General features: G+C 33.5%; 1 protein-coding gene across 7 annotated transcripts in view; it reads left to right on the plus strand.

The window, feature by feature from the left end:
• The window catches only part of Dcaf6 (DDB1 and CUL4 associated factor 6), a 118,796-nt gene that overhangs the window by 55,703 nt on the left and 38,182 nt on the right, over positions 1-24,911 (plus strand). For 4 of the 7 annotated variants that reach the window (XM_013021811.1, XM_013021812.1, XM_013021815.1 and 1 more), the window contains 2 exons: positions 14,637-14,696; positions 22,997-23,114. In XM_013021811.1, the coding sequence (XP_012877265.1) occupies positions 14,637-14,696; positions 22,997-23,114 (178 nt within the window). Of the gene's footprint in view, positions 1-6,697; positions 6,869-14,636; positions 14,697-22,996; positions 23,115-24,911 lie in introns of all 7 variants that reach the window. The other 3 variants (XM_013021814.1, XM_013021816.1, XM_013021818.1) reach the window with 2 other exon arrangements.

Here is a 24,911-nt window from a genome sequence, read left to right on the forward strand (position 1 = left end):
ACATGCTTTTTTTCCCCTCTTTTTTCTTGCTCAGTAATTTTTTTGTCTGTCCTGGGTCTTGAACTCTGGGCCTGGGTGCTGTTCCTGAGCCTCTTTGTACTCAAGGCTAGTGCTCTACCACTTGAGCCACAGTGCCACTCCCTTCTCTTTTTTCTTAAAAAAAAAATCTGCTGTTAAGCTTCTCAAATTCTCCATAGCTTCTCTACTGATTTTTTCTCTACTCCTTTTATAAAGTCTTCAAAAGTGTTGTTTACCTGTACTGCCTCTTATCCTATTTATTCATCTGCCACCTAGAATCTGTTTTTGAATCTCTAGTCCCTTTTTGTCAAAGCCACCAATGACCTACATCTTGTGAAATTTAGAGGATATTTGTATTAGATCTCAGTGGATTTTTTTTACCCAGTTGCATTTAATATAGTCTTCTGCTTTCTTGAAACATTTTATGATACCCTATTTGCCTGTTTACTGTTAATATCAGTTGTAGCTGGTTTTTAATAGCCATTAGTGTTTCTTGTTCTATCTGTGTTTGAGTTTAATAGTTGAACCCCTGAGTCCTGGCCCTCTTGACTTCTCTATCCTTAGGTATTTATATCGTTAGCCCTTAGATATTAAAATCTTCTATAAATATAAGTCTTTTAGAGGTATATGAACACATTATCAACACTCTGATTTTATACTATGAACTCAGACTCAAGTGATTCTATTTTGATAATTTTTAGTTAGTTTTGAACATGTTAATTTTATTGTGTTCAAGCTAAAACTTATTTTAGCTTCATGCCTTTCCTGTCCCCTAATTGATTCTATCTTAGACCTTTTAAATGGGTTAATAAATTATAGTACCACCTCACTACTTGCTCATTTCAATAACCCATGAGTTATTTTTATTCTTTTCCTTTCTTTATGTGCCACACACAATTTATTAGGAAGTCCTGTTGGTTCTATTTCTAAGATGTATTTTACTTCTTTTCATCACACTATCATTTGTCTAATTGTTCTCCCATCATCTTCTCTTGTTCCTTTATTAATTGTCCTTCATGAAGCCGTTAGAATGTTTAAGATGTTAAATCATATATCTTTTTAAAAACGTTCAGAGAAAGCTGATTATATTTAGACCTTGTAAAATCTGTCTAAAAAGAAGGTACTTTGAATTTTTTACTATAGACCTGTTAGCCTGGCCTGTGCCAACTACTCTAGCTTTATTTCACTTTCTCTCTCTTTTTTTTTAATCTCCTGATGATCATTTCTCTTTAGAAATGCTGATTTCCTTTACATTCCTTTATTGTGCCAGTCTCTCTTTTACCTCTTTCTTTGTTTTTGATTATGAGCCTATTGTTTCTGTACCCAGAAATTTTTCTTAACATGTGACTAGTTCTTTTTCTATAAGTTACAGCTCAAATACAACTAAGAAGAGGTCTTTTATAGCCCAAATGGAGTCCTCTTTCTCTTCTACTCTTCATATTTTTTTTGTCAGTTGTGGGGCTTGAACTCTGGGCCTGGGCACTTTCCCTGAGCTCTTGTGCTCAAGGCTAGTGCTCTACCACTTGAGCCACAGTGCCATTTCCAGTTTTCTGGTGGTTAATTGGAAATAAGAGTAATCCTTAGATCTCAGCCTCCTGAGTAGCTAGGATTAAAGGCAGGATCCACCAGAGACCAGCTAAAAATTTTTATATTTTATAAACCTATTGATTTCTGGAAAAGAACTTATAAAAATGTATTTTTCTTATTTTCACTAATTTGTCTTATTTCTCTTACCTACACTATGCCGTCATGGTAAGGTTGTTGTCTGTCTTCACCCTAATCCCTCTTTAAAGATTCTATAAAGGTTTTATGAGAAATGTAGTAATCTTTGCACTGAGAGAGGCTGAGAAGTATATCTTCAGTTATACTTCAGTCTTTAGAATTTCATTAACTCTGCCTATTTCCTGTTTGCCTATTTGATGATATCTAGGAGAGTTGCTTTGCTTACTTAATCTATTTCTTTTATCTTATGGGACAAAGTATTTTTTCTTAGCTTGTTGCAAAAATATTTTAATTTCTGGATATAGTTTTAAGATAATGTGATTTTTCTATATAAATGAATATGTAAGAATAGGTACTAAGTATGGGTAGGATAAAAAGGAACTGATGGCAGAAGTGAAGTGATTATACAATAAAGTATGACCTGAAGAATAGTATATGTAGAGAGGACTACAAAACTGGCTGAAGGTTTTAGAACTGAATAAGGACAGTAAATAGATGGGTGAAATTTGAAATCAATTGGTAAGTTTTTTTCTTTTGTTTTTGCTTATTCACTTTTTGTATTCTTGAATTTTATTTCAATTTATCTCTCAGACCATGTGAAATTATATTTGGCATATACATACCCTGAATTTAATGAGAATATTTTATTTTTATACATGTGCATTGATTGAACATTTAACAAAATGTGGCTTTTAAAACTGTTATAAAATTGTGTTTTTAAAGTAAAAAAAGTGACTGGGTTGAAATTATATAGGTTAAATGATACATTAATTTTATTTATAAAAAGCATTTCAAAATATACAGTATTATCTTTTTTTCTCAGTAATACTTATCAGACATCTCTGAGTTGTTTCCTAAAGTAAGCTTGGGAAAGTTTTCAGTGTATTATTTCTGAATATTTCCCATGTTTAAAAGCTTCTTTTTGTTGAGTGCCAGTCGCTTATGAGGATCAAGTGGTAAAGCTACTTGAGAGATAGTTTCTCTCTTTTCTGCCAGGAAAAAATCAGAGAGACTCTATCTCCAATTAACTAGAAAAATCCTGGATGAGATGTATGGAAGGATTGTTATTGTAATTAAGCAGACTACACATACTACAACAGTTTAGTTTTTTAATAATTATAATTTTAAAGATATGTACAATTATGTATTGTGTGGATTCTTGATTGTTTACAAATGATTCTCCTCAGATTCACAAATTTATTTAGGAATATACAGAATCATTATAACTAAATTGAGTCATGTAAAAAAATTACTAGGGGATTATAGGGAATTAAGGACTCTTCAGTACAGTATATCAAAAGCAGATTTTTCTAAGCCAGGATGTCTAGATTATAGTTTGTTTAAACAGGATCATTGTCTAATCAGACTATGTATAACATCTGTATAGGTTAGAAACAAATGCGGAGATATTAGTCTGTTAGCCACACTGGGGAATCTGAAGAAGAGGGAAACAAACTTGTAATTCATTGAAGGTAGACCAGTTCCATGAGGAAAAATGCATGACCAGAATAGGAAAAAAAGGATGACCAGGATAGGAAACAATTTGGGAGTAGAAGAAAGGTTGACAAAGTCCCACTACTTTAGCTTAAAAAGAATCTATTGTACAGGAAGAAGCCAATAATGTAAAGGCATGACTCAGGGTTAGAACCAGTCACCTTTTATTGGGTCAACTGCATCTGTTTATCTTTTTCTCCTATCTCAGTGGAATTAAACTTTAGGGTGAATAGCCTGAAACACTCACAAAAAAACCTAAAAATTGTATTAGTACAGTTCCTGATACCTTGTTGGCCTGTTTTCAAAATTCAAACCAAAGTAATTTATTACATTAGTTTTTTAATTTGGTTTTATGTTAACAAAATTAATTCACTAAACACTTTTATGTATTTATAAATACTGTGTTTATATATACATTTTAAGGGATATAATGTGTGTATGTATATCTTTCTTTAATATTTAAACTGCTAAACATTTTGTTTATTTCACTATATCTGGTTTCCTTTTTTTTAATTGTGAAAATACTGTACAGAGGGGTTACATATCTGGTTTTCAATACTTGCCTGAAGGTTAACTATGGGATGACCTCTTTTTATTGTAATTTAACCTGTTGAGGGAAAGCCATCATACAACTAGCCTTAAAAGTAGACTTCTTCAAATAGTCCTGTAAATATTAAGTAACTGGCTTATAAGATTTCATAACTAAATCTTTATAGAGTATTAGTGTATGTACTGTGTATTAACTATAACACCAAATGGTTCTAGGATAGAAAATTCTACCCTCATACACCATTTTAGCAGCTCAAGAGAGAAACTAATGAAATTGGGTGAACTTTGGGGGGTTTTCTCTTAAGTAGTATTTGATTAATATGATAAATTTCATAATTTTTAAAGCATAAAATGACAAACTATATGACTATATAACCGATGCTTCATTTTATGATGCTAATAGCATTACTGTTATGCTGACTATAAATTTGACATCTGTACAGATCTAAAAAGAAAGGACACATGAGTCAATGTTTGGTTGTCATTACATTCTGTCATACTTGTCAATGGCAAATCTTTTAGGAAGAACTACGAATGAAAGACTACCATGATAATGGAATTGTTAATAATATCTTAACTACCTGTCAGCTTGTTAAATTATAACTTATATGTTATGTATCTGTAATGTATGTTATAAGTTATAGCTTAACTACCAGTTGACTGTTGAATAAAGATAAGTACCTCTGGTACAGTTGACTCCTGAGATAAGAAACCAGGTTTTGCTTCCTTGCCAAGTTTCTGTACTTTGTTGCTTGAAGCCTACATATTCCCACTGTCAGCTGTCTGTAACTATCAGCCTCTTTGCTTATATTCTCTGCCTTCCCTTAGGTTATACCTAAAGTTGAAGTTTTTTCTGTACCTGTACCAAACTATTTTCTTTTTCCTGTGTGTGTGTGTGCGTGTGTGTGTGCGTGTGTGTGCATGTGTGCGTGTGTGCGCACGTGCACGCGTGCGTGCCTGCTGTCCCTATGCTTTTTTGCTCAAGGCTAATGCTTTACCACTTGAGAGACACAGTTCACGTCCAGCTTTTTGCTGGTTAATTGGAGCTAAGAGTCTAACCGACTTTACTGCCCAGGCTGGCTTTGGACCACTGTCCTCAGATTTAAGCCTCTTTAAATAGCTCAGATTATAGATGTGAGCCATCATCACTAGCCCCAACTGTTTCCTTTCATGCACTGGAACCCAAGGAAATTTTTTCCTGTCTGCTTCTTTTCATCCATTACCTTTTTCCCTCTCCTCCATTAAACAATTTTTTCCATCAGAACATACTCTTCCCCAATAAAACACACAACCCTTCCTTGATTCTTTCTTCCCCAAATTAAAACACACAACTCTTCCTTGACTATTTCTCCACCATCTTACACTGAAACAGCGTTTTTTCTGCTGTCATCAATGACTTTTGTGCAATGAAAGTCAAACAGTTAGATCTCAGTTGAATCTTTCTCAGTAGTATGTCACCAGCATCTGATCAAGCTGCCCAATTTGTCCTTCTAGACACACTTTTGTTAGTTATCCTCTATCACTCAGTTCTTTAATCTCCTTTCTGGATTTTTCCTTCATATTCTTTGTCTCTTTAAACATTGAAATTTTCCAGAGTTCTCTTCTTTGATGTATTCTCTGTCATCACTTACCGTCTAGAGTGCTTAAACAACATCACCAATGATACCCAACTTTTTATCTCTTGTGAACCCTAGGGTATTATGTTGAGGGTCTACTTATTTGTTCCAATTGCATGTCTATCAGTTCTTTATTTCATTCTAACATGACATCCATTCATTGTTCTTCATTTCAGTAAAGGGGAACTTTATTTCTAGTTACCTAGGCCAAAACTTTAATTTTGCATCTAACCTATCATCAAATTTTGTTACCTTTATTTTTGAAATATATCTCATATCTTGAAACATATCCTCCAGTGCATTTACACTTGTATTTCCTTCTACCTGGAATACTCTTCCTCTCTGTAGCCACATGGTCTACTCCCTCACGTCTTTAAGGTCTTTGTTTTTTTTAATGGAACTTTATAAAACTCCCAACCTGTGTCCTGCCAATTTAATTTATAGCTGTTATTCCCACTCATCATACCATGAGTGTGTGTTCACAGATGATTATTTCCCCCTCAGAATAAAACTCCACACAGGAATAGGTATTATTTTGTTGAATAGGTATTATATGTTGAATACTTTAGTCATCCCTAAACCATCATAGTAGGCATTCCACAAATATCTTTTCATGGAGTTTCATGTATTTTTTCTTTTCTTCTGTATAAATTTTTCTGACAAATATTAGTTTTGCTTTGAATTTTTTGAAAGACAGTTCTAATACAAAAAGAAACATTTAACTAAGTATATGCTATATGATTTTTGCTTTTAAAAAATCTAATAAATTATGAATTGTATTCAAATGCTTAACTTTTAATCATTTTAATTATCATTTGGTTGAAATTAGTAAAGTTAGTAAGTTTTGGGGCCTAGGTAAGGTAATTTCATTTATGTTATTATCTCTTTCCCAATAACATTTTGCTGTAAAAGAAAAATAATTATTGAGGAATGAATGTTCAGTTTAAAATCTTATGGGCTGAGGGTATAGCCCAGTGTAGAGATGTGTTTGCCATACACAAGGACCTAGATTTAATATCAGCACCAAATAAAATAGTCTTTTCTTTATAGAAGACTTTCTTTTCAGTTTTGGGGTACTTGAATATTCTGAGAAAAATATTCTATGTCTAATTCATCTTGGTAAGGAGAAATATTTGAATGTTTATATGTATAGTTTGTCTCATAGTTGAATGACCTTTTTAGTACTCCTTTGTGAGACATGTTTTATTTACATTTTTCCTTTTATAATATATAATTAATTTCTTACTGTTCTATATTTTATTACTTTCTTTTCACTTTTCTTTTCCTGTCTGTATCAGAATTCTTAAGGGGGCCTGAGATAGCTTTGCTTCGTAAACGCCTGCAACAACTGAGGCTTAAGAAGGCTGAGCAGCAGAGGCAGCAGGAGCTGACTGCACACACCCAGCAGCAGCCTTCTACTTCTGATCAGTCTTCACTTGAGGGCTCTTCACAAGACCCTCATGCTTCAGGTTATTAATATCAAGTGTCCTTAAGCAACTGGTAGAGTCAATCTTTAGTGCTGCTGCTGTGTAATAAGATGCTTTCCTTGCCCATTGAGAAAGAAAGCTAATGTGCTTGCAGCTTGGTTTTCAACATCTCATGTAAAGGGGCAGAGTGGCAGCAGCATTTGCCAGCGATGTCAATTTAAAATGACCTCTTCTTTGTAATATGTTTGAAGAGAGGCACCTATTTGTTACTTTTACAACCAGCAAGCTACTTTCTAATAATTGTCTGCTAAATTTTGAGCCTGCATTGATATTTCTGTTGAAATTTCTTATATGCTGAAATGAATCTATGCTGTTAGCTCTTTTTCCTTCCCTTACTCCTCACCCTCTCCTCCTTCATAGATAAGTATTTTTATATAAACCCAGTGAAGCTAGTTTTTAGAATTATAGTATTGTTTGTCAATACTTGCATGCTGACTCACTTATTCCCTTCTGCCATAATTTGAGATCTAATATTTTCTTATTCTTCCCACACATAATCAGATACCTGTATGTAGAGCTGCAAAAACTATAGTTCCTTTTCCTAGTCTTCTAGTATCAAATTCTGATATGATAAAAATGAAAATGATCTTTGCCACTGTAGAATATTTTAATGGCCGAATTAATTTGAGATCAGGAAAATTCTTGATGTCCATATACATTTGTTGAGAGGATAATCAAAGATCTAACACAAAATAGCTTGTCACCCTAGTTCAAGGTGGAAAATAGGTACTATAAATCCTATAGTGTAGGTTTATAGAGGGTTGAAATGTTCATTTAAGTTCTCATATTCATGAATTCATATTACCTTGATATATTTATTCTGCTACCATAAGGAGTGATGAGTTTGGATGTTAATTACTTTGAGAACTCTGATGTAGCTTCTTGGAATTAATATGTACTATATGTGAGTAGAATAGGATGACCTCCACTACACAAATATCTGTATCAGTACTGCTTCAGTAGAAAAAGCCCATTAAATAATACTATGGTAAAATAAGTTTAAGTCTCTATTATGCAGATAAGATATTTGAGACAAATGTCATGTACTTAATTAATTTACAATTCTGTGTTATATTAATTAAAGGATTTCATAGAAAAAATTTTAATCAGATTAATGATATTTGTTAACAGAGCAGTTTGATATGATTTCATGCTATATATAATACCTGGCCAAAGTGCTTTAAAAATAAAAAGAAATTATGAGGCATAAAGACCAATGTGAGGAAAATAAATATCTTGACATATGTTTAAATGCCAAAATATTACAGTAACAAACAAGTATTAAAGATAATTTGGAAATAAAACAGAATAAAATAAAACAAAATGTTCTTGCATTAGCAAGAACATAGTAGAGATTAGAAAACTATTATGATACTAGCTGTTTGAATATAATTCTAAAACTTTGGTTTGAAGCAGGTTCTTTTTTTACAATTAGAAATTTAGGGTGCTTGTATGGTCTTTATGAAATAAACTATTTTCCTACATTTAATCATTCTGATTAAATAATATCTAGATACTATATATTACTATAGGATACTAGTAGTAGATATTATCTAGGTACTAGTATTTGTATTGATCTTTTAATAGTTAAAGTTGAGTAAAAGGACATTCGCCGGTTTCTAAGTTGAGAAACATGATCTCTTCTTTGTTATTAAGTAAGTTTTTGCCCTTTAAGGCTGCTCACATGATCCAATCTTAGCAGCCCTTACTGCTGTCACCTAGTATATGTTGATCCTTTTGCCTGAAAGGTAATATATTTTGTATCTTAGGTGTTTAACATTGCATTCATCTGAGGCCCCTAGTCTAATGTATAACATGTCCTGTATTTTTTGCTAGCACTACTTCTGTCTTGTTTCCTCACATGTCATAGGAACCTTGCTCATAGTTTAAAGACTTAAAAACAATGTAATAACAGATCATTAATAAAATCTGTACACTTTGTCCATTTAGTAAACTTTGGATATGAAGCAAAATGAGTTGGCTTAATGCAAAATGAATTTCAGAACACACATTAGAAAAATACAGAAGAAGGTGGCTCAGTGGTAGAGTGCTTGCCTTGCATGCATGATTCCTCAGCACCACATAAGCAAAAAGAAAAAAAGCCGGACGTGGCGCTGTGGCTCAAGTGGTAGAGTGCTAGTCTTGAGCTGAAGAGCTGAAGGACAGCACCCAGGCCCCATGACCGGACCCCCCCTCCAAAAAAAAAAGGAAAAGAAAAATACAGAAGAATTAAATTTATCAAATTCAACAGAGAATAGATTTTAATTACCAATTATAAAACTTTTATACTTAATGATTAGATACAATTTTTTATAAGTGGTTAGTGTAATAGTAATTAATCCATTTTCCCATAATAGGTTTTACCACCCACTATCAATAGAAAAAGCCTTTAAACTATTTCTAGATTTTAGTTTATAAATAATAGAATGTGTGTCTCTTGTATATAAAAAGCATTTTTCACTATGCCTTGATAGCTGGAGTTTCAGTAAGTTATGATGTGCCACAAATTATGTCTCTGTTATCTTTCCATTTATTTAGAAATTTTAGCAAGCATAGGAAGAGTGTGAACATTGATAAACAATTTATCCTCTTTTTTAAACATAGGATTAATGGGAATCTTTTGTAAAGGATGTGATGTAAGATAAATCAATAATATCTAATTTCTGTAGGAAAAAGAGATTAAATCACTTTGCAGAATTAATAATCTATGTTTTTAGTTGGGTTCAAGTAGGATGGAACCTGATATAAATTATAATACAGATAGAATATTATCTATTTAGTTGTTAGTATTTCGTGGCAATTGAAGATTAAGACACTGAATTTTCTATGTCAAGTAAGTTAAATAAAAGAGAGGTTAGAAAACTTTTAAATAATGGTTTTCCTCCACCCCTTCAACTGTGAGAATTTTCATGAATATACTCCTGAAACTAATACAGTCTTATGTGGAAGTTACAGTTCAAAATATATCTAACTGGACTGGGGATGTAGTTCAGTAGTGGACTCCTTGCTTAGCACATATAAGGCCCTTGGGTTTGATTCTCAGCAGTGACATTCCCCTCCCCAAACAAAAGAACAAGTGGCACTGTTGTTATTTAAACATGAAGGAAGATTTTAAAAAAATCATGATCCCTGCTGCTTATGGTAACCCCAAGGCTCTTCTGCTCCTGGAGGTCTAATTTGAAAAATTCATGTTCTAAAAGAGCTTTTGACAACCATAAATACTTATCTTTTAAACTGAATTTCCAAAAGTATAATTTTCATAATCTTTGAAAATATGTTAGTTTAGCTTTAGTTTTTTTTAAGTATAGAATAGAATAACTCATTTTCTAGACTGTAAGGAAATTGTCATAATGAATAATACACAAAATTACTCAGTTTAGAAAAAATCTCGTTGTACCCCAGGCTGGCCTTGAACTCAATATGTCACCCAGGCTGGCCCTGAGTTTAGCCTCCTAAGTGCTCAGATTACAGGTATGTGTTACCATGTTCAGCTCTGTGATTTTTTACTCACCAAAAGGTAAGCTTTCTTTCATTACATCACTGCCTAGATATCAAAGTGACTTTATGTCTAGATGACCTTAGGTGGCTTGCTTAACTGTTCTATCCCTCAATTTCCCAACTAAATGTATTTAAATAATGGCAGCCTGCTATAATTTGGAAGTGGAATAAGGGTGAGTTAGGTAATACCAAATAACAGTTTTTAGTACTTTAAGGAGATAAGTATCTTACTTACAGTATCTTTCCCTTACCAATGCAGAATGTCCTCATGTCAAAGCTTTTTTAAGGTTGTATGCTCAGGGCATATGAACCATATGTGTATTTATTAAATGACTGCCCTATGCAACTATGACAGAGGCATTCTGCATGTGGTTGATTTTAAGCCCAGCTCTTCTTTTCCATTTCAGATCCCCTGAAGTCATGGGTTGCTGGCTCCTGCTCAGAGTGACAGCACCCTGTGGATTCTGCTGGTACTGGCCCGACCACCACAGAGCCCCACTGGAGCATGGAGCCAGCCTAGAGAGGGTCAGGTAGGAACTGTTTTTTCTCTTTATGGCACGGTTTTGCCAATTGGAAAAAAAGGGAAGCATTTATACCCCAAAAGGGTATAAACATTGGTGATAATTTTTGAAAAAGGGCTTTTCAAAACTGAGCCATATTGGAAAAATCAGCATTTAACTGTATCCTATGCAAGCAGGCTGTATATATCAGATTCCCTGGTGTTCAAAATGATGGTTGCCTTGTGACACTTTTTAAAGGGTATGTTAGACTCATGTTCTTAGGATATAAAACATTAGACTCATATTTGTATATGTAGTTAATAAATTAGATAGGCTGTTGGCTTAGTTCTGCAAGCACTACTTAACTACCTTGAGTTGACAGAATTTTAAAGTAGACAATGTCTTTTTGAACTTTAAATTGTAATATGCTCCATAGTTTTCAGATCTCTGTACCATTATTTTTCAATCAATATCATGTTTTGAGAAACAGGAAAGTAGTAGTAATATTAATCTACTCTTTCTTATATGCTATCTAGCTAATTTATATGAATTATCTTATTCATTAAGTCTTTTTACAAGGGCACTGTATGGTTGATAGTCTCATTATGCCCTTTTTACAGATGTAGAGAATGAGACTTAGACAAGTGAAATAATTTGCCCCAGTGTTTCAGTATTCCCGAATGGAACTCTATGTCCAAACCCAAGAAGTCTGGCTGAAGAGTTCTTATTGTCTGTTAGACTATAATTGTCTATAATTTTCTTAGGATCTAACTACAAATTTTTGGAACTACATAGCAATTGATCACAATATACTCTTACGTGTAATACTGAATGAACTTTTGCTTAAAGTTTATTTCTACCTTAAAAATAATATATTCTAAAAAAATAAAAATAATACATTCCACATATATTTAAATAAGCTAGCTAACCATATTGCATTTAATAGTAAATTTTCATTTTTTATTGAGATTATTTTGTGATGGTGCTTTTTCTTTTCTTTTCTTTTTTTGGTTGGTTTTGGGGCTTGAACTCTGAGCCTGAGCGCTGTCCCTCAGCTCTTCAGCTCAAGGCTAGCGCTCTACGACTTGAGCTACAGTGCCACTTCTGGTTTTCTGGGGTGGTTTATTGGAGATAAGAGTTTCACAGACTTTCTTGCCCAGGCTGGCTTTGAACCACAGTCCTCAGATCTCAGCTTCCTGAGTCACTAGGATTACAGGCGTGAGCCACCAGTGCCCAGCCATGATAGTGCTTTCTAAAAGATAGTTTACAAAGAGAGTAGAGTATACAAATAATTGAAACAGTTTTAATTAATAATTACATTTTTAGTTATTCTGATGACTATCTTCTTAATGTTTGGAAATACTTCTGTAACACAGAAGTGGCATTGTATTTGTGAATAGTGATACAAAAGTATGTCACTTAACATTGCATTGCTACTTAGATTATAAATAAGATAATGGCAGTGACTAAAAGAGATTTCTTCATTCATTTTCACTTTTTGATGTAAGAAACAACAAATAATTATCCAGAAATATGAAATGTCTGTGGCAGAATGAAATCCTTTTTAATTACTAGTGCTTTTCTGTCTTATATAAGCTTTTAAATATTTTAAGTTCTTCAAATCTGTAAACAATTTTGTGGAGAGGAAAGGATTCTAGATTCTTTATCATTGTATTTTCAGACTTACTCCTTTCCTAAATTTTATTAAGAAATTAAGATACAATTTATTTTAATAAGATTGATAAATTCTATAATACTTGTAGAAAAAATAAAAGATTTCCTGGTGAGTTTATAGTTGTCTTAGGGTTCTTAATTATTAAATGAGAGCACAAAAGGAAAATATTGTATTTTATGATGCTTTTAGAGGAGGTTTTTCCTAATATTCATTTTACTGAATAAGTTTTACTTTGAAGAATAATTTTATTTCTAAACACTAACTTATCTGTTCTTCAAAAACAAAGTAGATGGCAGTCTTGAATCCAACTCTGAAATGAATAAATGAGAAGTTTCAAAAAGGAAATTAAATGTGTAGATTAACTGAAGTATCATCTTTCCTGCTTTTTTGTGTGTAATGAAGACTAGATTGTTTTGATGAACACATGATAAGGACAAATAAAAGCTATCAGAAATCTAGGAAGACAAAATGTGAGCAAACTGGTATGATATTAGAAGATAGAAGATTTAAAGTTGATATAGTTGATAGTAGTAGCAGGATTTGGATTTCTTAAATATACAAATGGGAACAAATTATATAAAACTGATGTGAATCCTGGATATATTGCAGCATCTCTCTTAGCTATGTAGTTAGTTAAGAACAGTAAGTCTTCACTTAGAACATCTTTTTTTCTGGAAATGAAATGTCATATGAGCAAAGCTGGTGAACATCTGAAAGTATTTCTTACTAAGAAAAACAAGAGCATAAAATATAGGAATTAGGAATTGTTACCTTGAGGAAGAACTGTGCTTATTACACACGTTTTTCCTTTTATTGTTTCTCCGGTGGGACATTGGGAGCTTTTACAGGTTCTCTTTCCAAAAATGCTTGAGAACCAGGAGTATTTCAGAGCTTTTGGATTTTGGAATGTTTGTAGAAACATAATGATATTTTGAGGATGGGACCCAAGTCTAAAAAAAATTATTTTTGTTTCCTGTAAATCTTATATACAAATTTTGAAGGTAATTTTATACAGTAGTTTTAGTGAACCTGTGTTTTGATTATTATCTCTCACAGAAGGTTGTCTGAAGAATTTTCTACTCATAGTATGTCTAAAATTTTTTTTTTATTTTGGAACATTTCAAATTTCAGATTTTTTTATTAGGAATGTTCAACCTGTATCTTCCCTAGTGCTTTCCTTATGTTACTAGATCACTAAGCTTGAAGAAGGAGAAAGGAGAAGCTTAGACCTAAAAAGTATTGTCTGATTCTCATCAGAATAACACTGACCAGCTCCAAAGGAATGCTCTTTGTATTTTATTGTGCTGCCTTCTTTTATGCCAGTGTTGTTCAAATAATAGAAGCTAATTGTAAAATAAATTCTGTTATAGAAGCCTAGTATGTCCAAAAGATAAAACCAAAACTGTTCTATTTGAAGCCAAAGTAGAAAGCCCAGACCATTAAGCTTTCTTCTTGCTTCTCTTTTTCTTTCTCCACCAGGTTCCTCTATAAAGAAACCTAAGCTTTCACAGAGTATAGTTTAATATGCACAATGTACTCTATAGAATTTTAAAAGTTTTGTGTGTTTCACTAAAGGTAATTAATTCATTGAATATTTTCCTTACAAGTCATTTTCTTTGTTAAACATTTTGACTCCTTGTTCAGCTCATGGCACAAAAACAGCATCTCACAGTGTAGTGAGCATCTCATTTCATGCTTTGAATCCTCCAAGGCAGGATGAGAGCCATCTTAAGGAGCTTGAGAGGGAGTTTGAGAAGTGCAAGGAGTCTTCTTTTTAGTGGAAATACTCCCATTTCTAATTCTTTGCACCTTGTGCCTGTGCTAAATGAATTTGATAAAAGGTATGTGCATGAAGTAGAATATTTTCTCAACTCATTCTCAAAATTGCTAAAAGCTTGCCTGAAATAACATATCAAGCACATGACCCTGCTTACTCACTGCTTGGAAAACATACCACAAGTACTTACTTCTATTCCCTGCCCTTGTACATTTGTTTCTTAAGCTAAGAGATGATCATGTCATTGCTGTGCAGTTTTCTGCTGCTTACTTTTAAGTTGAAATCTCATTTTTGTTTCAGATTCTCCTCCTTCTGTGGTTAACAAACAGCTCGGATCCATGTCACTTGACGAGCAACAGGGTGCGTGCAACAAGAGATGCGCTATGCCCATTCATTCATAGTTTTATTACAATGCATAAACAAGTTCTTTTTCACTTTTTCATAGCATTTCATTTGAATATTATAGTCAGTGTTTTGTGGTCTAAATTACCCTAGCTGGTTCTGTGTACACAAGGCCCTTTTGACTTATACAAAATAAGTTTTGTGTAATCAAATTTCTACTTTTGACTTTTTACATCAACTTTAAATTTTCTTCCTATTGTAATGGATATAAATATCCACTTTAATTTTAGGATATATTATAAAGTTGTGTAGAATTGTGGGTGTTGCTCATTTAAGAAAGGTATTTGATCATAGAAATATTTCATATTACTAGAGTGTTACAATAATCACACAACTTCCTTTTATGTTGCACTTATCTGGTAGTCAAACTCCTGATAGCTTTAATTATAAGTAATATACTTATGAGCTCAGAGATAAACACAAAGCCACCAATCAGAAAGGAAAAAAGCTTCTACTTTCACTTGTGATTTCTGTAGAAGAAGTATAGAATATGCCTCAAAGCCTTGAGGAAGACTCAGTGAAATAGATTCTTATCAGGTTTTATTACTAACAGATCTAACACATCACAGAGAGAGACTGGTAAAGGAAGATGTACTGAAAAACAGGAGTATCTCAAAAACCAGAACATCTAAAATCACTTAGAATTAGGATATGATTTGCTATCTCAACTTAGAATTTTCTAAAATATTCTAAGTATTTTATGATATTGTATGATAAATAATGTTAGTAACATTAACTGATCAAGAACAACTAAATATTTCTTTAACTTTTAAAAAATTGCACAAAAGCTGTTAGATTTGATTCTCTGAAAATATACAAACAAGTATTCACTTGTCAACAGTAATGGAAAAATTAAATATTGATGTATTATCTATTTGAATGTGACGCAGTGGTAGTGTGCTTGTCTAGCATGACTGAACTCCTGAGTCTGATTCCTCAGTACCACGTAAACAGAAAAATCCAGAAGTGGAGCTGTGGCTCAAGTGGTAGAGTGCTAGCCTTGAGCAAAAGAAGCTCAGGGACAGTGCCCTGGCCCTGAGTTCAAGCCCCAAGGGTGGGGGTGGGGGAGAGACAAAGACAGAGACAGAGAGACAGAAAGAGAAAGAAAGAGGAAAGAAGGAAGGAAGAGGAAGGAAGGAAGGGAGGGAGAAAGAAAAGGAAAGAAGACAAAGAAAAGGAAGGAAGACAAGGAAAGAAAAAGAAAGGAAGAAAGAAAGAAAGAAGAAAGAAAGGTCTAATTTGAACTGTCTTTTTAGAAAAATATTCACAAGCTAATTTTAAAACAAATTAGAAAACATCTATGCTTCTGATCTTTAATTACTTCTTTGTAAGAACCTCAGTATATAGAATTTTTTCTTTTTTCTCATCAAAGAATTAATAAATGAGCTGGAAAACTATAAAAGCTTCTTTTATCTTTATGTTTTTATTACAAAGATATAATCACAGAAAAATGTGCTCAAAGTAGAATACAATAATAGCATTCATATTCTGTTTAAACATATAATTGCTATAATCATGCCAAATATTACAACCAGTTTAATTTGGTACTTAATGTACATATGATATAGAAAATAAAAGAAAAAGAAAAATCAAACTGTTTCCAAACTTCTTAACTTCCAACTTCTTAACTCAGATTTTTTTGACTCAGTGCATGTGAATGATGATATTATTTGCTAGGGTTAACTAGCCCAGAAGTGGAAATTAAGAGATTCATTGGTTTTTATACCATGTAACGTTTAATATGCCTTTTAGACATATAGGCAGAGAAGATATAAGAAGTCAAATACTGAATGTGTTTGGTAGAAACTACATTATGAACATAGTTTTGTAAATAAGTCATTTGAGCAGAAATATTCTAATGCTGGAAAATACATCTAAATGAATTAAATACATACTGCTTCTTTGTTGTTTAGGATTAAATACTTTTAAATCCTGAGGACTTCATAATGTAAGCTTATATTATCTGTGGATAACTTGTATTGTAAGAGGTAAAAGAAAGTTCCTGTCACCAGTCTTTATTTCCCAGACTAATATAATAATTTCTTCATTGGTTATCTCGTGTCCCCTCAGTGCATAATTTATTTTCTACCAACCAGAATGAAACTCCGGTTGTTAAAAAAAAGGCTTTGTTTTCTTTAGCCTTTTAAAACAACCAAAATCCATGGGTTGGTTTACAAGCCAGCTGTGACTTGGCTGCTATCTTCCTAACCTTATCTCATGCCAGTCTCTCCTCACTCACTATACTCTTGCCAAATAGTCTACTTTCAATTCTTCTAACACTCTGATCTCCTTTCCTTCTCAAATCCCTACATATACAGTTCCCTCTACCAAAACTTCCTTTTTTGTTAAGCCACTCCTGCTCATCCTTTAAATCTCAGATATCACTTTCTCAAAAGTAATATGACCTGCAATCTGGAGTAGTTGCCCTAGTTTTTTTTTCTTTTTTTATTTGGTATTTTACCTTACTAAGATTAAAGTTGTACATTTTTCAGTGGATTCTTTAATAACTACTTCTTTTCACCTTCTCTAAATGTTGTTTCACTCACTGTCATATGCTCAGTGCCTTAAATCATGCCACTTATATAGTAAACATTTGTTGATTTAGTGACTAGAGGATTAATTCTTTGAATGATAGGGAAGTACAGAAATTACTCCAGCTTGGCAAAACATGACCAGATTTCTATATTAGAAAGTATGATGGATGTGGAATAAGATTGAAAGCAGTATGAACAGTTAAGAGGCTGTTGTAATAGTCCAGGTAAAAGATGAAGGATCTAATATAAAAGAGTAATGGTGAGGAATGAATCTGACAAATTAGAAAAATATTTGAGAGATAGAATAAATGGGATGTGGGTTGGGGGATATAGCTCATTGGTAGAGCACTTGTCTAGAATATGCTAGGGTTTGGGTTCAATTCCCAGCATCAGAATTTAAGTGGGAATTTGAAGCTGGTTAATAAATGAAGAGTAATATCTAGGTTATTCATTTAGCCATCAATTATGGCAGTGTCTTTAGGAGGGACAGCTGATTTTAGAGAAATGAAGGTATATGAGATAACCTTTTAAATGTTGACTTTCAAATGTGTCTTAGTCTGTTTTCTGTTGTTACTGAAGACTACCCGAGCCTGTGTAGTGGTAGGAAAGTAGTTTATGTGTGTTTAGGGGTAGAGGTAGGAAGGCACTGGTGTCTGCTTCGCTTCTAATGAGGATCTCATCCTGTTCCATGCATACCCAGTAAGTAAAGCATGTGGAAATCAGAAGGCCATAGAGGAGGAAGCAAGAGAAAGCCATGGAAACTAAACTTGATTAATAATAACTCATTCTGGAGGTAACTCCTCTCGTCTCCCTTAGAGAGAACTCACTTCTTGAAGCTGACAATTAATTCATGAGGGCTTTCTCCCCACAATCTAAACACCTTTTATATTAGGCCTTCCTCTTCCTCCCAGCAGCTCAGCATTGAGGAGCTAAGTGGAGATAAATCATAGTCAATTCATAGCACATTACCTTTCGATAGCCAGTGGAGAAATCTCACTCAAGGTAGTCTGAGATGGAGATTAGGAATCATCTATGTATAGACGGTTAAAAAAGTGGGAATGGATGAGATTGTCTGGGAAAAAAGAATGAAGTGAAAAGAGTATAAGCAGAGAAAAGAATTTAAGGAGACCAAAAAATGAGTAGCTTAGATAGAAAGAATAATAAATCTAAAGGCAGGAGAAAAGTTCAAGGAGGGGCTCTTTAGTCAGGAATACCATGCAAAGCAATGGTATAAATATAAAGGGCTGAGAAATGTTTTTTGAATGTGGCAATATGTGGGTTATTGATTGCTTAGACAAAGAAGTTAGAGTTAATGATATATTGGGGAGAAAATTTTGAAAAACAGATGGACTATTGATATTTAGTGGATTTTTCCTTAACATCAATTAAGAATATAAAGATTAAGGTACAGTTTGCTGCAGCTTTAACATGGTCCTCTTTCTGAAGCTCAGAAAAATAAAGGCTGGTTGCCTGTCACCCTCCATGAAAATGAATCAATGCAGAGAATGTATGTATCCGCCTTTGTGAATAGTAAAGGCATCCAGGGGAGGCAGGGGAAACCAAACTTCATTCATCTATTTTTTTCATGTACTTTATTGTGGCTGTCATTCAGGTATATGAATTTGGGGGGGGTGGTCATCATGGGGGTTGAACTGTGGGCCTGGGTGCTGTTACTCAGCTCTTCAGCTCAAGGCTAGCATTCTACCACTTGAGCCACAGTGCCACTACCAGCTTTTTCTGTTTATGTGGTGCTGAGAATCGAACCCAGGGCATCATGAATGTGAGGCAAGCACTCCACACTGAGCCAGCCCCAGATATATGAATTTTATTTCCCCTGTTGGCTACCTGTTCAGTAAATTACTGATTTCTGACTTAGCCTTCAAAAACAAATTGAAAATGAGAAAGCCTGTGTTCTTGTTTTGGTTTTGGTTTTGGTTGGTCATGGGGCTTGAACTCTGGGCTTCTGGGCTTGGGCGCTATCCCTGCGCTCTTCAGCTCAATGCAAGTGCTCTACTGCTTGAGCCACAGCGCCACTTCCAGTTTTTTAATGGTTAATTGGAGATAAGAGTGTCATGGATTTTTCTGCTGGCTTTGAACTGTGATCCTCAGATCTCAGCCCTCCTGAGTAGCTAGGATTACAGGGATGAGCCACCAGCACCTGGCGAGCCTATGAAGTTTTAAAAAAGATAATGTCTGGTCCACACCAGAGGTTATAGTTTCAAAATTGAGCATACTTATAGAATAAGCAGATCTTCACTAAAGATGCAGTGAGTAGTTGATATTATAGGTATGCTATTATTTCAAGTTTTGTTGTTTTCTTTTTTTTGGTGCTAGGATTTGAACCCCAGATTTCAAACATTACAAAACATGTGCCCTAACAGTTAGGGTATAAACCTCTCACCCCTCAAGTTGTTTTTATCTTTATCAAGGTTCATAAACAGAGTTTAGTTTTCAAAAACTCATCAATATTTTTTAAAAGTATGAAAATAAATTTTAAATAGAAACAATTATTATATTATTCAAAGCTATAATAAAACTTAATGTAAAAATTCCAACTCATCTTCAGTATCATCTGGAAAATGCAGATGATACCTACTATATTTTTTAAACCTATGCACACATACATAATTGCTATATAGTATACCTTAATAAATTTCAGTTATGATAATGCTTTCTACATTAATTTATTTGTATGATTAGGTGAAGCTCTGAACCCTAAGGCCTTCCTTCCCCTCTTTCTCTTTTTCCTTTCCCTCCTTTCCTTTTCCTTTTCCTTTCCTTTCCTGTTTCCTCTTTCCTCCTTCCCCTTCCCCTTCCCTTTCCTTTCCTTTTCTTCTCACTTTTTTTCCTTCCTTCCTACCTCCCCTCCCTGTCCTGCCCTGCCCTGCCCTTCCCTGCCCTGCCCATGTACTGGACCTGGGGACTGAACTACTGGCTTTTGTGCTCAAGGCTAGCACTCTACCACTTGAGCCTCCATTTCCAGGCTTTTGGTAGCTAATTGGAGATAAGTGTCTCAGACTTTCCTGTCCAGGTTGGCTTTGAACTGTGATCCTCCAATCGCAGTTTCCCAAGTAGTTTGGCTTAGAGGAGTGAGCCATTGATACCCAGCTTGTATCCTAGGGCTTTTAAATAAAAATGTACTCATTATAAAGCAATATATTTTAGTTATAGATATTTGTGTATTATATGAGGCTAGAAAAAAACAACTTTTGTGCTTGCTGATCTAAACTTCTAACAAAATAAGGGAAATTTAAATAATTACAGTCATTTTTAGATAATTAAAAATAAAACTTAAAAAATTTGGAGTAGATTTTTTGCTAGAAATTTGTAGCTTAAAATACGCATTTTATTACAAACATGGTGAATTCATTGATTTGATGACATTTCAACCTGACAAGGTGTATAAAATCATGCAAATGAGGTTTAAACTAGGGAGAGTACAATAGAAGGCAGCTAGAAAATGAATTCTACGCCTTAGATATATTTTCCCATTAATACTTACGTTGAAGAAACTAGGCTCTGTAATGTGCAGTGTTTCTACCAGAGATGTGTTTGTTTATGTGTAGGCTGAAAGGTGATCATTAGACTCAGGTATCCAAAGTTTTCTTAACCAAATGAAACGTCCATTCCATTTTTATTACTGATGGAAGTTTCACAAAAAGCTAATGAGTTCATTGACAGCTTACATGAACAAATTTTACCAAGTATGATATTTTATGATTAAATGATGTTCTGTTTTATGTGATTTACCATCTATAGATTACATAAATGGGAGATTAAATTATTTTTGTAAGAGATGCTGTTCAGAAAAAGTAATTGTTGTTAATCATTTCAGTGTTTTTTGGATGTAAATAGAGGTTGTAGAAATTTAAATGAGATATTCTCTGTACTGGTTCTGATCTCTCAATAGCTCTTTTTTTGTTTATTCTTGTAGTCATTTGCATGTAAATATCTATAATTTAACTTTTTTAGCATTCCTCAAATGAAATGTTTGGATATAGCATTTCAGTTTCACAAAGCTTCTTATAACTTTGGTTTCTATAATCAAAGTAGAGCTAAGAAATCCAGTTCTGCATATCCCTTATACTCACATTTGTCTTTCATCCCATCTTTATCTTGAAGGAAAAATAAGTAGCAAAGTACTTGGTAAGATTATTATGAAAGACAAAAAATGAAAAAAAAAAAACCACCAGCCTCAACTCTTCTCAGTTCCCTGAATCACCGGAAGGTTTACCCATCTGCACCTAATTCCAGAGGCCTTAAAATAGTAGTTACTTTGGCATCCGTGGGACAAAAATCTCTACAATATAACTGAAGAGTAGGGGATAAGAGTATACTAGACACAGGGCTGGCACCAATCACTTGTTTTTTGAAGATGGTTAAGAGTAGGAGAAATGTTTCCATGTTCTGTTTTTCATAATTTTTATGTAAGCTAAAGTTCTGTTATTTCACTAGAATATCATTTTGTAAAATAACTCCTTTAAAAAACTGAAGACAGTACTGAATCTTTGAAGGTTGTAATGTTAACTTTCTAACAGCTGTTTATATGTAGGATACAGTCATAACATAAATAGTACAGAATAAAGGGTTTTTAATCATTTGATGTGCCAATGTATTCACATATTTATTTTCAAATGGCAACTTTTTCAGGAAGAACTTCTCATGAGTTAGAATTTTTGACCTAACAATAGATAGTTCTGAGTTTTCTAAGCTTAATTCCAAATGTTGGAGAATTCTTCTTTTCTTTTATAGTTCCTTATTTGAAATTGTAGTTCAAATAAGCTAGAGCCAGAGGTTCTATGAGATTCTCTTTTAATAAATGCTCCAGCATCTTCAAGAGGAATGAAAGAATGTTTTTAATTGCAACATAAAGTGGAACTAACAGTGAAAAACCTGCATTTGGGAACTGGCAGATGTGTAGTGCTTGCCTAGAAGGTTTGAGATACTGGGTTTTGTCCCCAGCAGTGTTTACAAACACTGATTTTATTATGTTGTAATTCATTTTTTAAAGAAAAGCAGCTTATTTTTAGTTCTACTACATTACTCCAGGAACTGGTGTCAAGAAAATGATTATATGACAGAAAAGTTTTCTTTTCTGCAAGCAACTAGCAGAAAAGTCGCACATTTGATTGTGTATCCATTTTGTATACCTTCTGTACTGTTTATCAAAGCTGTGTTTCCTTATGAGGTGAAATGTTTCTAAAGCCTGTGTAATTTTTTCTTTGAATTTCCATGTACTATTTGGAGAGAGATATTTCGAAATACCTCTACTAATCTCTGTAGAGTTGATTGTTTTTACTTGTCATTTAAACATTTTTATGCATTGACTTTATGCATTGATTTAATATGTATAATCTATCACATATATTGCATGTGACTATATAAATATATTTACTCTTAAGATAAAGGAGCCAATGTTAATCATTCTTGATACTCTTGCTCCTAAAGAATAATACCAAGAAAATTCCATTAAGTGATACCAGTTTATAATGCATGTCATTGCATGTTAATATTCTTTGATTCCCTAATGACCAAATATGGTTCTCATCGTATTTGATTTCCCTCTGACTCAGTCATATACACAAATCTAGAATTTGATACTACTACTTGGAACATGAAAAAGAATTATGACAAGGACAACCTATTTTGTTTTATAACGTTTAGGAAATGTCATATTTTATTGGTTTCAGAGACTTTTTCAAATGTTTTAAACACAATTTTCAGATAACAATAATGAAAAGCAGAGTCCCAAACCAGGGACAGGTGAACCCGTTTTAAGTTTGCACTACAGCACAGAAGGAACAACTACAAGCACAATAAAACTGAACTTTACAGATGAATGGTAAGTTAATATTTTTGTAAAGATGTTCTTAGCCATTTTGTAGGATTATATTAGATGTATGTTTTTGTCACTATCATCTTTATGTTTTGTTTTGCTATACTGCATTGGTTCTTAGACTATAGTGTGCTTCAAAATGGCTTGGAGAGCTTGAAAATCACATATTAATGGAACCCACTTTCAGAATTAGACTTGGGATAGGGTCTAAGAATTTGTATTTGTAAAAACATCCCTGATGCTACTTATCGTGGGATATTTCTCTGATAGAAAATGCAAAAGATAACAATAAACACCTACAGATAATTCTTTAAAAATTTGCGGGCTTCATTCTGTGTGTATGAATATATTTTATTCTCCCCTTCATGTATTTAACTTTAGTTAGTTGTACGAAATTTTTGCTAGTCCATCGAGTAGTTATACTGTGGTTTACTTAACCATTTTCCTCTAATTGAACAGTGAATTTGTTCACCGTTTTTCACCCCAGTAAGGTTAGAATGAATGTCTTTAACAAAGCTATCATATTTTCAAGTTTATTTATATGAGATATATTTCTGGAAGTGAGCTATATCTATCAAATGGCATTGCTAAATTATTTTCAAAGGCCCTTTGCCTTATAACATGTTAGCATATGAACAAATAATACATTTTACTGTCTCTGGGTCAATATATATTTGATTTGAAAGTTTTTGATTTTATATAATTTACTAGTAAGTTTGAACTTTTATATTGAATGATTATACAGGTTCTCTTCAATGACATTTTCAATTTTATATATTGATTATATACATTAGTATTTTAGTTGAGTTTGATGTTTGTTTTCGTACTAGTAGCAGGGCTTGACCTGGGGTCCTGAATTCTCTCCCTTAGTTTTCTCAGGGCAAGTGGTCTTTCATTTGAGCCACACCTCCACTTCTGAATTTTTGCTGGTTAATTGGAGATAGGAATCTCTCAGATTTGTCTGCCTAAACTGATTTTGAAACATGATCCTCAGATCTCAACCTGAGTAATCTAGTTAATTTGTTGTATTTTTTTTTTCTTTTTGTGCCAGCTCTGGGGTTTAAACTCAGAGCCTAGGAGATGTCCCGAGCTTTTGTACTAAAGGTTAGTGTTCTACCACTTGTGCCACAACTCCACTCTGGCATGTTGGTGGTTAATTGAAATTAACAGTATCACAGACTTTGCTGCCAGGGCTAGCTTCAAATCACAATCACCATCCTCAAATCACAGCCTCCTGAGGAGCTAGGATTACAGGAGTAAGCTACTGACACTTAGTGTAATTTTTATATGAGCTTTTGTTGTTGTTCTTGTTTTGGTGATTATTAGGGTGTGAACTCATGACCTTATACTTGCTAGACTGGTGCTCTACCACTTAAGCCATGCTCTGTAGCCCTATTTGCTTTTAGATTTCTCTTGTTTTTTCTCTTTTTTCTCTTTTCTTTTTCCCTTCCTTTTTTCCTTTTTAAATGGGGTTTACCAGGGTTTTTTGCCTGGCCAGCCATGATTCTCCATGTAACTAGTATTATAGGCACAAATCACTATACCCAGTTTGTTTGATGAAATATGGAGATCTTATTACCTTTTTGCTCTAGCTGGCCTCAAACTGCCATTCATCTGATCTTTACCTCCTGAGTAGCTATATCTACCCATTCACTTTTCTGTGATATAATATTGAGTGATGTAAGAGAACTAAAAATGTGTTTAAAAAATCAGTTTATGGGGTTGGAGGCATGGCTCAGGTGATAGAACATCAGCCAGTGAGCGAAAGCATCAGATCAAGAGTTTGAATCCCTTCAAAGTAGA

Source organism: Dipodomys ordii, unplaced genomic scaffold, assembly GCF_000151885.1.
Source record: "Dipodomys ordii isolate 6190 unplaced genomic scaffold, Dord_2.0 Scaffold57, whole genome shotgun sequence".
Classification (NCBI taxonomy): Eukaryota; Metazoa; Chordata; class Mammalia; order Rodentia; family Heteromyidae; genus Dipodomys; species Dipodomys ordii.